The sequence below is a fragment of the Haliotis asinina genome, chromosome 1 (genome assembly GCF_037392515.1).
Source record: "Haliotis asinina isolate JCU_RB_2024 chromosome 1, JCU_Hal_asi_v2, whole genome shotgun sequence".
In the NCBI taxonomy this organism is placed as follows: Eukaryota; Metazoa; Mollusca; class Gastropoda; order Lepetellida; family Haliotidae; genus Haliotis; species Haliotis asinina.
The window spans coordinates 46,799,197-46,812,706 of NC_090280.1; the positions used below are offsets into that span (position 1 = coordinate 46,799,197).

The window sequence follows — 13,510 nt, forward strand, 5'->3', positions numbered from 1 at the left end:
CATGTAAAATTCTAGTCCAAACATCTCTGTTGATGCAACATATCAATCACACAAACCAAAGTTGTTAAAAAGAAAAAAACAAACAAACTTAACACAATCAAATCAAAACGAAAGAAAACAAAACAAACAAAAAATACCAATAAAATGTACTTCAGAGTAAAAGCTGAAATTGCCCTTTTCCATACACTGACGCATCAGCATGGATCATTTTATTTTAGAACAGATTCTACGCATAGGAAATAAAATAATAAATAGCAGACACAGTAAAAGAGACTGCAAGATTAAAGAAAAAAATAAACATAAAAAGATTATTGTTAATTGAAAATTTCAGCGAGAAAAAAGTCGCCAATCACATATGTCAACTAAACAACGGACAAGCTACTAAAACAGTTTTAATGCATTGTGGTCAATGGGTGATGTGATTTGAAAAAAAAGAAAGAAAGGTAATGATTCCCATACCCATTGCGGCTCTCGCGGCAACAAGGTTTGAACAGTCCTGCCAGACTATTTTGCCTAATGCCAAGCCTTCTCTGCAGTGCTAAAAGCCTTAAAGGGGCACTGATGCGGAGCGAATAATGCTTCTCGCCAACGGTCTAATTACGAAAGCAGACCGCAAATTGGTCAGCGCCCACTCCTTCGACCGTGACGGACAAAGGAACTGGGCTCCTGTCCATATTAGCAAAATTTCTTCACTTAAATAGTCAGGAGGCCGGATGCCCATCACATGCCATTTGTTTAAAAATATCCATGTATTCCTTGTCTGATCGTAACCATATATCCCAGCAGTGTAGTTCTTTTCGGATGCTTGGATGGTATACTTACTGATCCAATTTGATCCTATTTCTGTGTTTTAACCTCTATATTTAATCATGTTACATGAAAATATGATGTCTACAGGCACGTAGCAACCCATTTGTTTCAGTACGGAAGATTGCAAAGCTTTATATTTAGGTAGTTTTGAGTGTTGGTTGAGCTGTGATAGCAAATAGCATACGTAAATTTTGGTAGCTATGGTAGCTACAATGGTTTATTATTTATGATAATAAAACACACAGTTGATTTATTTGAATTCGTAAACAAAAAAAAAACGATGACCTTGGCTTTGGTAGAGAAATCTGAAAATTGTCTTACGTAAAAAAAACTTATTTCACTTATTTACCAAAGTACACAGCAAATGTCTGTGTGTATTCCTTATGTAACGACATTCCGTTGGTATCCTCAAAACAGTTTCGGCCCATAAGTGTTTTCAGGCTGCATGCGACACAGAGATTACATCTTCCTTGCTGTAACTCGCGTTTGATGGTGTAAACCTACACGTGTTATTTGTCATCATTCTCTTGATGGTCAATTCATGAATTTATAACAGGTATAATTAGTAGCAACACCACTTCGGTTACTCAACAAAGGTTCCCATTTGGCATTTCTCCTGTCTGGAGTAAATACTCAACATTATAAATTAAGGTCTGTAAAGGCAAATGTATTGTATGTTATGTAATATGTGCATGTAAGTGATGCAAGAGGGTTTATCACCTGAGTTACAAAAACAAACATCGATCAAAGGATTAACCGATAACACACTGATTGATTAATTACTTTTGTTCTTCTAGCGGATTTGTCAAAAGGCAGTGTGTGTAGATGACTACACCCTGTCGTAAAGTGTGAGTGCAAAAACAACATCCTCCCTTCAAAGAATTAACCACCCTTGCGTTGATTGATTGCTCAATATTGGTCAACTAAATTACTTAGAATAGTGGACATCATACAATTAGTTGCCAGGTGTGCTATCTTGGGAGACCAATGAGAGGTTTATCTAGTTTTCACCAACGAAAGACGTGAAACGATGTGTTACTTTTTCGCAAATGAGACAGTTGTAAGACACGCGACACAGAGCAGGATTATTTTACCAGCTGCAGATGAATGGAATACGATTTCTTTTACGTGGATATTGATGGATACATTCCTGAACAAGGTAGTAGCCTGACACTGTTGCTATAAAATTAGTCTGTTTTACGTTCATTGTTTGCATTTTGTTTTAATTTATTTGTTGTAGCATTCAGCAGAATCTGTATGACAGAAAACACACACTAGATCGCGTATGTATGTGAAATAGGATCCACATTGGCAATCTATACAATGTATAAATGTTGCTGTTATGTTAGAAATTTATTATGAGTATAAGCAAATCGTGTGTTCTTTTATTAATTTTCAGAATCATACAAATATGACAATAAACTAATTAGGGTTATGAGGCAAAATATAGAGACGTACATTGGCTTCGTTATTTTCCGTCCTATTAGTTTTTTACCATTTCTACCACTGGCAGATGATTAACCTTCAAAGTGTTTCATTTGTTTTCATAATACATTTGTAATGAAGTACAATTGACTTCACCTCAGTTGATCTGTCTATAATTAAACTATCAATTGCGCTTACGGACTGCGCAGCAGAGGTCACGAACCAGTCACGAATTCTGGGATATCATCCGGGTACTCACGGGAGAAAAACAATAACAAAAGTTTACACCAGTCCACGGAAAATGCTCCGCATCAGTGCCCCTTTAAATGAAGCAAGTCTAGATTTCTTCAGGGTCTGAATCTGTGGTCTCCCTTGGGCTCCTTTTCAAATAAAATGGGTTTGTTTTACACTATCAAAATTTTATATAGTCAAAGACTATGGCTTAGTCTAAGTTTGCACTTGGGCACCACATACCTATTGAATTTTCAAATGAGCCTTTCCTGGGCAGAGTACCGCGATGTTATGATAAGTCAGCGCTGCGCCAGAGTGTGGGTCGGACACCGACGGTGATGTTACCTTTTTTGCATTTGACGTCATAATGTATTGGCGTCACTGAGACGCCCTATTCCTCCCCTTCCTCTTTCTCGCATCGAAAACTTTTGCATTACATCACAATGTAACCGACGTCACGATACAGAGCGAAAGACATGGCAGAGCGAACATTATTTCATAACCCCCTGGATGCCGAGTTTTTTTTCAGGCGCACATTTTCGTAAGGTTTGGAAAGTGAACGTTGTGCGAGATTTGCGCTCGTGTGGTGTGCGTACGACTAAAAAATTGCACAGAAATGTAGAATATTTAATATCATTAGCTCAGTTACTAGATAGTAATATGTATATGCCACCTTGTGGTGTGTAAATATCATGATTATACATAACCTATGTGTAGTTACACAGCAGTCATCTGAGGAAAAAGCAACGAAGTAGCACGGAAACGCAGTGACAAAAACTAAAGAAGGTTTTTTTTTACCAAACAACCAGCTATATGTCAGGCTGAAAAAAATGAATGTTTCCCGGACATATGTGTCATGAATATGAAGTGGAAGTACTATTTTATTTTCCTTTCTATGTGTGTTATTTTATAGGTTGGTAATTAAGCAACAACACAAAAGAGGCGACAATGATCAGTCTATTTAACACAATGTCAGTTACAAGAGAGCAAGATTAATAAAAGAAGTTGTTATCTATAAAGAATCTTACTTTCGTATTACTCACCGACTTCTAAAATGCCAATCAGACAGCTAAAACAGTTGTCAGTTGTCAAACAAAATTATAGTAGGGACAACAGTGTAGTGTTTGAATTCGAGGAGTCTGTTCATATTACGCTGCAATATTGGCAAATATATTTTGTTCTCAGTAAAATATGACTCATGCGCACACGGTTGAAAGTGAATCCCTGCATGCTTTGCTACTACTAACCGCTATCAGCCACCTGGATAAGCGGTCCGGGTAGGTACGACTAACCCATGTTCGGTAGGTTACAGAGGTTAGTCTTTAATCCCCCACCCCAAAAAAACCAAACCAAAACAAAAACAAAAAAACAAAAAAAACCAAAAAAAAAACAACAAAAACAACAACCAAAAACAAAAAACAAACAAACAAAAACCAAACAACATAAACACTCACTGGAAATTAAAATGTTGGACTTTTTTTAGGGGAAAGAGTTCTTTTCGTTCCCCCATGTTCTTTCTTTATTTTAACTCAGGTTACACTAACTTGACTATAAGTGGTTCAACCCTATGTACTGTACTTAACTGAGGCTCTTTTAGTAATTTTTGTAAGTCCTCTACTGTAGTAATTGTTGTGTTAGGTTTTGTGAGTAATTCAATTCAGTAAATGTCAATTCATAAATATTATTTGGGATCGGGGAACGGGAGCTAGGAACTCTTATGTATACCTCTTTCGGAATACAACAGAAATGGTAATATTTTAAGGCAACTTCATTTCAAGAAAACGAAGACTACCCAGAGCCACACGTGACGGCTGACTGCCTTTGGGCCTTTGTATACAGACTGCTAGCAAGCCGGTGTTCAAATCGTGCATGTTCAAACTCGAACCCACTTTGATCGATAGAATCGTTAATATATTAACGTGGCGGATCGTTGAAAAATACTTTGAAAAACGAGCTCTATTGTTTTCCTGAAATAATGGCATAACAAGCGTGATCACTGTTCTGAGTTCCGACGACTGTCAACATTGTTCTATTGCTAGTTTTAGGAGGATATGGGAGATCGTGGGTAACTGCTAACTTCCTGTTTACAGTGACAACGGTTGGCGAGAATCGATGACTTCCGTTTAGCACATCACATTTACCAAATGACATAGACTTTGAGATTATTATTATGGCTAAAAGCTTCAAAGGCAAACTTAAGGATCCACGGACATGCCGTATCTTTTTCTCCTCACCTTTTGGGGGAATGGAAGAGGAGCGAGACGAACTGACGCGTAAATACTTCCCCCAGCTTCAACACCTGTGCAGCTCCCGAGGGGTGCAGTTTGTACCCGTCGACATGCGCTGGGGGATCACATCAGAGGCTGCAGACAACGCCCAGACCGTCAACATATGTCTAAAAGAGGTTGACAGATGTGACATATTCGTCGGATTCTATGGACAGGTGCGATTACGCCAGTTCAAAATGGTCATCGCGATCAGCTGATTACCGTATATAATGTAACAAAGTGTTGTTTTTTGGCAAACTCCCAAATCTTTGTCATTAGAGTCTGCATGTTGCCTTCAATGCGCTATGCAGAAAGTTTACATGTACAGCTGTGTTTATTTTGTTATCAATTAAGTTACTTCAACATCTTTTCTCATATCAACATTAACATTTTTTAAACATATACAGTATGGTTCAAAATTATTGAGAATAGCTAAAGCATTTCATATTATTAAACGAGAACAAATCAGATAAAATTGAATGTATTGTGAAAGTGAACTGACCTTTTCATGTTGTGTAGGTAACAATTTAATATTTTATTAAGTCTCCTTGAGCTTCATGGCACAGTCTAAGACGGGTAGGCATACTTCCTATCAGAGAGGATAGTGTCTCGTGAGTTATGCTGTCCCAGTATCGGACCACTTCTCTCTTCATGTCTTCAATTTTTGTCAACCCCTTTTGATTCACACATTCCTTCAACATCCCCCAAATGTTCTCAATGGGATTTAAGTCAGGACTATATGCAGGAAATGGTAATGCAGTCACATTTTTCTCCTGAAACCACTGCTTGGCATGTTTTGCGGTGTGTTTAGGATCATTATCTTGCTGCAAAATCCAGTCATTTCCATAAAACACATGTGCACTTGGAAGGAGAAAATTATCTAATATGTTAGTGTAGCGTTGACTTGTCAGATTTCCCTCAAACACACACAGCAGGGTCGTTCCTAATAAGGATATCCCTCCCCATACATGAAACTTTGGGCTGTATTTAGGTCGTCGATACAACGGTGCTGACGCAGACTTTGTCCATATTTTCACATTATTGGGATATACCCATATTGAGCTTTCATCAGTAAAACTCACATTTTCCCAGTCAAAGTTTTCATGTGCCAAACACCACTCAACAGGCCTGTCTTTATGTTCTTGTTTCATGAGAGGAGAAGGAATTCCAGTCTTTTTCTCCCATCCAAGATCAATCAAATTTCTTCTAACTGTAGATTTTGATACAACTGTTGATCCCCTTTCTATCATTTCATACCTGATGTTGGAGATGCTTGCCCTTTGCTTTTTAGACGCTAAAATTCCCAGCCGGACGCGATCTGAGAAGTCCAATTTTCTGGGTCTCCCTGCTCCTTTCTGGTGCCCAAAATCCTTTCCCTCTTTAAAATTCTTCCTAATCCTATACACAGTAGAAAGAGGAGTTCCTGTTCTCTCTGCCAATGTATGTACATCATCAATTCCTTGATTACACAACTCAAAAATCAACCTTCTTTTATCTTCAGCAGACATTGTTGACAGTGCTGAGGAAAATGACGTCTGCTACAAATTCAGGGGAGGTAACTCTAATTGTACTATACTCAGTAGGCCAAGATGAGTTACCTCCCTTATACCAGTACTTAGTTTTAAGTATCAGTGAATCAGTTGAGGTGTTAGGATAGCTCAAAGTAAGAAGAAAAATTCTCAATAATTATGAACCAGACTATATATTTTGTTTCTGAGAATATATATCAGCAGTCCATAGCCAATCAAAAACATACCAGCCCATGAAATTTGAAAACATTTAAAAGATGCCTATGATCAACATGGCATTTGGCATTGTTAAACTGTTTGTAACCTACTGGATTTATAAAGTTACTGATTATATCTTTTACTTGTATACACCCATGAGAGTCTGGGGTAGTATAGGCCTTCAGCAAGCCACTAACGGGATTGGGTGGTCAGGCTCCCTGACTTGGTTGACACATGTCATCTGTTCCCAACAGCGCAGATTGATGCTCCTGCTGTTGATCTCTGAATTGTCTGGTCCAGACTCAATTATTTCCAGACTGCTCTCGTGCAGCATAAAGTTAAACTGACTGACTCACTACTCACTTCTATACTTTCACTTGAAAAGAAGTGTCAGGATCATTAATTAGACTATGATAGCAGTGAGTGAGTTTAGTTTTACACCACACTCAGCAATGTTCCAAATATATGGCGGCCGCCGTGCAGGTCTAGAAATAATCTAGTGATCAACATCATGAGTATTGACCTGCAAAACTGAGAGCCGATGACATGTGTCAAACAAGTGAGTGTACCTAACCACCCCGCCCCATTAACTGCCTCTTACGACAAGCTTAGTCGCCTTTAGTGGCAGCCAGCATATCTCTTCTAAATATCCAACTGTTCCACAGTGTAGAGTGTTTTGTTGGCGTTGTTCAATTTCAGAGATATGGGTGGCATGGTCTCCAGGACACTGCTCTCCAGCAGAACATTGACAAAGCTTTGAGTCGCTACCCCTGGCTGAAGAACAAGCGTGACTGTAGTGTGACCGAGCTTGAGTTCCTGCAAGGACACCTCAACAAGCCAGGGGCAACTCCAGCCTGTTTCTGCTTCAGGGACAAGGTGAGATTGGTGTGATCAGTCTTGGTGTTGAATGAATTAAGGTTGAAGTGACATATTGTTTGGATGCAGGGAGTTCTCTCATCCCATGTAGACTAGATCTTTCTGGCTTACATACAAGGCTGTATACAGTAGAGTAGTCATGTACAGGGCTACCACTTGTGTATACATGTACCCTGGATGACAGTTGTGTATACATGTACATGGCTGCCATTTGTGTATGCATGTATATATGTACAGGGCTGACAATTGTGCATACATGCGCAGAGTTGACATTTGTGTATACATGTATACATGTGCAGGGCTGCCAGTTGTGTATACATGTGCAGGGCTGCCAGTTGTGTATACAGGTACAGGCTTACTGTTGTGCATACATGTATACATATATGTGCACCACTGCCATTTGTGTATACATGTATACATGAACAAGGCTACCAGTTGTGTATACCTGTACAGAGATGACAGTTGTGTATACATGTACAGAGATGACAGTTGTGTATACATGTACAGGACTACCAGTTCAGTTTACATGTACAGGGCTGACTGTTGTTTATACATGTCCAGTGCTGACAGTTGGTTATACACATACAGGGTTGCCAGTTGTGATGTATACATGTACAGATCTGCCAGTTGTGATGTATACATGTCCAGGGCTGAAAGTTGGTTATACATGTACAGATGTGCCAGTTGTGATGTATACATGTCCAGGGCTGACAGTTGGTTATACATGTACAGGGCTATGATGATGGAAAGGCTTCAAGTCTTGAGAAGGCTGGTGACAAGAAAGGAGCTGTCAAGTTCCGCTGCGAGAGCATTGAAGCCAAGAAGAAGCTGGACAGTCTCAAACGAAAAATTGAGGCAACCAAAAGCAAGGTGAAAATAACTAGCTCCTAAAACCACAATCCATGTCAGCACATATCAGAAACATAACAAGGAGTTGTCAGAATTTCTGTATTTCTGACTTCCAGCCGAAATACATGTTCTACCCCTGTACCTCAGTTGTGAGGTTAGAGTACAGTGTAACTTTCATTTCGAAATTGTGGATAGTGTGGGCCCGATAGGTTGCACAGTTTTATATTAGGTAGTAATGAGGGCTTGCCCAACCATTTTAGCAACAATTTAAATCATGTGTAAGACCAAGATATTTTTTACAATAATAGCTATGCCCTTGTTTGGTAAGTGAGCTTGTTAAAATTTCTGTCATTTCATCCATAAGAAAATGGGTACTCGGTGGGATAAGTCATGTGACTGTAATCTTTTAGTGCCTGATAAGCAACTTTGGTTATATAAGGTAATAATGTACCATGATTGTTTGTGCAGTGAGCATACCTTGTGTGGAATTTGGCACCATATAAATGGATTTTAAGATCTGGAATTCATTTATCCTTCTGATTCAATCCCCTCTCCCACTCACAGAGTTTTGCCAAAATTTTGGAAAAATTTTATCCTTGTTTTTCTATCCGCTCTATACATTCAGTGTTTATACAAATTTTTATCTTGTATATACAATTTTGTCACTGAAACTGGAAATACTGATTTTCTCTATTTTGTTTCAGACAATATCGTTACACATGGATTACTTCTCACCAGAGGAGGTAGAGTCTTAATGTGTTCATTGTGTCGTGTTCATCTAGACTGTACTGTGTTAAAGACAGCATTCATGTCATGTTCATGACATCATGTTCATCTATATTTTGTTATGTTACCTCACACATAAATGTCACTTTCTGATTTGCGGAGTGGTCTTCTATTGTTTTCAGTTTACCCTACATATAAATGAGTAACATTTCGATGTACCCCATTGGCAATGTTGAACTCATTTGGTACTTCATGATAGTAATTCTTTATCTCAGGTAACTTTGAATCACATGTGATGTACTGAAATTACCGATGTTTTGCAAATGCAAATCAATGGAAGGGAGATAATTCTAAATCTGTTTTTCCTGTCAGCAAAATCTAGTGGTGGCTACAAAAAGACTTGTATGTGTGCTTCAAACAATTCAAAATTAACATTGAGGTGTTAGGTAAGATGAACACATTGTTCACTGGTCGTTTGGGGCTCAGGGAACATCAAGGGTACACCAACCCATATACCCCTTGTGACCATGCAGTGAACAACTTCACACGTACCATGTTACATATAGCATTCATGTGATGTAAGAGTATGAAAACAGCTTACCCACTAAGGTTCAGTGGTACATAGTGAGAAGTCGGCTTTTGTGTGACAAAGCATGTTACAGAATCAGATTGTGTGATGGACCATATGCCTTACCACTGGTATGCATATGTACTGTAGAACAGGCTTGGGGTCAGGCATTACACTGTTGAGTAACACGGCACAGTTTGTTACCTGTAGGGTTTAGGATAAATGGATATTTGGGAGCAACTCCTCTGATAACATCTTCCTGCTGAAAAACAATGTTATAAAACCATTAAAAGCATCACAGTGAACTCTGTTTAATTCAGACTAGCTTGGGACCGACTAAAAATGTGAATTAGAGAGCAGTCTGAGTTTCACAGACATTTGTTATATTGATGCCTGAAAGCTCGAACCTCAAGTTCAGTCCATTTTAGACAGCTATCCGAGAAAGACAGAGTCCACCTTGGACAGAGTGCGCTGTATTTTGTAAACCTTTCATTTTAGGGCACCAACCACATGTTCAATGCCATCTGGGAGTACTTGACCAAGGTTCTGCTGACAGAGGAGGATGAAGAAATGAGCAGAGTGACAGAACGCCAGGCGGAACAGGTTGACCACGACCGGTTCCAGTCTGCCAGACAGAGTCTGTATGTAGGGGGAGACAAGTACTTCAAACAGCTGGACAAGGCACTCATGTCTGGTAAGCACTTTTAGCCCTGTGTGTGGTATGTTGTCAGTCCTGTGTGTGGTATGTTGTCAGTCTAGTGGGTGGTATGTTGTCAGTCCTGTGTGTGGTATGTTGTCAGTCCAGTGTATGGTATGTTGTCAGTCTTGTGTGTGGTATGTTGTCAGTCCTGTGTGCAGAATGTTATCAGTGCTGTGTGTGGTATATTGTCAGTCTAGTGGGTGGTATGTTGTCAGTCCTGTGTGTGGTATGTTGTTTGTCAGTCCTGTGGGTGGTATGTTGTCAGTCCTGTGTGTGGTATGTTGTCAGTCCAGTGTATGGTATGTGGTCAGTCTTGTGTGTGGTATGTTGTCAGTCCTGTGTGCAGTATGTTATCAGTGCTGTGTGTGGTATGTTGTCAGCCCAGTGTATGGTATGTTGTCTGCCCTGAGTGTCAGTCCTGTGTGTGGTATGTTATCAGTGCTGTGTGTGGTATGTTCCAGGTACATCAGAGAGAGTGGTAGTGACCGGGGAGGCAGGGCAAGGCAAGTCAGCACTGCTGGCCAACTGGGGAGCTCATGTGAGGAAGATCCAGCCTAAGGCCCTCGTCATCAGCCACTACATCGGCTGCAGCCAGTTCAGTGACAGTAAGAGTTTACTTGTTATTTATTATAACAACTATGTCTGTTGACATCACATTAATGTGTGAATGGCAGATGTCTGAAATAGTACGTGTAATCAGTTAAATATCCAGCAGTGTTGACCACACAGATATTATAAGTGGTTGTAATCAGTAAACTATACAGTTATGTCGACCACACATTCATATTGTACAGACAGATTTCTTCTCTCCCAACCCCTCACCCCATTCTTAACATAAAAACAGGCAAAATCACCCCTACTCATCTTTAGCTTTTGAATAAAGGTACTTTATTCCTTGTTATCTTGTTTAAATAGAACAGCTTCATTAACAACTGCAGTAGAGTTGAGAAGATTGTTTTAGCTATGTAAACTGGTATAGAACTGGCATCTGGGCGATTTTGTCTTATTACCAGGATGACGCATAGTGGAATCAGTTGTCAGTTGATATCATGTGTTCCTTATCTGTGTAAGGTGATGATTGTGTGAGTGTTGACAGAGGCTGTGAACATCTTGAGGAGACTTGTGGTGGAGCTTACCCAACACCTGGACGTGAAAGGCAAGGTTGTTCGATACACCAAACTGAACGTTCAGGAGATCATCACAGATCTTGAGACATGCTTGCAGAGGGCAGAGAAGGCAAAACTTGTCGTTGTCATAGTGGTAGATGGCCTTAACAAAATGGAGACACCAGGCAAGACAAAAAAGGTATCAAGAATGTTTCCTCAGCCCTTCCCATCTTGTCCCTCCCTTCCTATCTTGTCCCTTCCTATCTTGTCCCTCCCTTCCCATCGTGTGTCTCTCTTCCTATCTTTTCCCTCCCTTCCTATCTTGTCCCTTCCTATCTTTTCCCTACCTATCTTGTCCCTCCCTTCCTATCTTGTCCCTTTCCATCTTGTCCCTCCCTTCCTATCTTGTCCCTCCCTTCCTATCTTGTCCCTCCCCTCCTGTCTTGTCCCTTCCTATCTTGTCCCTTCCCATCTTGTCCCTCCCTTCCTATCTTGTCCCTTCCTATCTTGCCCCTCCCTTCCTATCTTTTCCCTACCTATCTTGTCCCTCCCTTCCTATCTTGTCCCTTTCCATCTTGTTCCTCCCTTCCTATCTTGTCCCTCCCTTCCTATCTTGTCCCTTTCCATCTTGTCCCTCCCTTCCTATCTTTTCCCTCCCTTCCTATCTTTTCCCTACCTATCTTGTCCCTCCCCTCCTGTCTTGTCCCTTCCTATCTTGTCCCTTCCTATCTTGCCCCTCCCTTCCTATCTTGTCCCTTCCTATCTTGTCCCTCCCTTCCTATCTTGTCCCTTCCCATCTTGTCCCTCCCTTCCTATCTTGTCCCTTCCTATCTTGTCCCTCCCTTCCTATCTTGTCCCTTCCTATCTTGTCCCTCCCTTCCTATCTTGTCTCTTCCTATCTTGTCACTTCCTATCTTGTCTCTCCCTTCCTATCTTGTCCCTTCCTATCTTGTCCCATCCCATCTTGTCCCTCCCTTCCTATCTTGTCCCTCGATTCCCATCTTGTCCCTCCCTTCCTATCTTGTCCCTCCCTACCTATCTTGTCCCTCCCTACCTGTCTTGTCCCTCCCTTCATATCTTGTCCCTCCCTTCCTATCTTGTCCCTCCCTTCATATCTTGTCCCTTCCTACCTATCTTGTCCCTCCCTACCTGTCTTGTCCCTCCCTTCATATCTTGTCCCTCCCTTCATATCTTGTCCCTCCCTTCCTATCTTGTCCCTCCCTTCATATCTTGTCCCTTCCTACCTATCTTGTCCCTCCCTACCTGTCTTGTCCCTCCCTTCATATCTTGTCCCTCCCTTCCCATCGTGTGTCTCTCTTCCTATCTTGTCCCTCCCTTCCTATCTTGTCCCTTTCCATCTTGTCCCTCCCTTCCTATCTTGTCCCTCCCTTCCTATCTTGTCCCTGCCTATCTTGTCCCTCCCCTCCTGTCTTGTCCCTTCCTATCTTGTCCCTTCCCATCTTGTCCCTCCCTTCCTATCTTGTCCCTTCCTATCTTGCCCCTCCCTTCCTATCTTTTCCCTACCTATCTTGTCCCTCCCTTCCTATCTTGTCCCTTTCCATCTTGTTCCTCCCTTCCTATCTTGCCCCTCCCTTCATATCTTTTCCCTACCTATCTTGTCCCTCCCTTCCTATCTTGTCCCTTTCCATCTTGTTCCTCCCTTCCTATCTTGTCCCTCCCTTCCTATCTTGTCCCTTTCCATCTTGTCCCTCCCTTCCAATCTTTTCCCTCCCTTCCTATCTTTTCCCTACCTATCTTGTCCCTCCCCTCCTGTCTTGTCCCTTCCTATCTTGTCCCTTCCCATCTTGTCCCTCCCTTCCTATCTTGTCCCTTCCTATCTTGTCCCTCCCTTCCTATCTTGTCCCTTCCCATCTTGTCCCTCCCTTCCTATCTTGTCCCTTCCTATCTTGTCCCTCCCTTCCTATCTTGTCCCTTCCTATCTTGTCCCTCCCTTCCTATCTTGTCTCTTCCTATCTTGTCACTTCCTATCTTGTCTCTCCCTTCCTATCTTGTCCCTTCCTATCTTGTCCCATCCCATCTTGTCCCTCCCTTCCTATCTTGTCCCTCGATTCCCATCTTGTCCCTCCCTTCCTATCTTGTCCCTCCCTACCTATCTTGTCCCTCCCTTCATATCTTGTCCCTTCCTACCTATCTTGTCCCTCCCTACCTGTCTTGTCCCTCCCTTCATATCTTGTCCCTCCCTTCATATCTTGTCCCTCCCTTCC

At 41.2% G+C, this 13,510-nt stretch overlaps 2 protein-coding genes across 2 annotated transcripts in view; one reads left to right on the top strand and one right to left on the bottom strand.

Moving 5' to 3' along the window:
* Positions 1-13,510, bottom strand: part of LOC137292176 (splicing factor U2AF 35 kDa subunit-like) — a 285,875-nt gene that overhangs the window by 214,527 nt on the left and 57,838 nt on the right. The gene's annotated exons all lie outside the window — the stretch shown is intronic.
* The window catches only part of LOC137292052 (TPR repeat-containing protein DDB_G0287407-like), a 34,853-nt gene continuing 25,898 nt past the window's right edge, over positions 4,556-13,510 (top strand). The window contains exons 1-7 of the mRNA XM_067823603.1: positions 4,556-4,909; positions 7,160-7,336; positions 8,069-8,206; positions 8,890-8,928; positions 9,978-10,173; positions 10,641-10,784; positions 11,276-11,484. Of these exons, the coding sequence (XP_067679704.1) occupies positions 4,637-4,909; positions 7,160-7,336; positions 8,069-8,206; positions 8,890-8,928; positions 9,978-10,173; positions 10,641-10,784; positions 11,276-11,484 (1,176 nt within the window). The 5' untranslated portion in view covers positions 4,556-4,636. The remainder of the gene's footprint in view (positions 4,910-7,159; positions 7,337-8,068; positions 8,207-8,889; positions 8,929-9,977; positions 10,174-10,640; positions 10,785-11,275; positions 11,485-13,510) is intronic.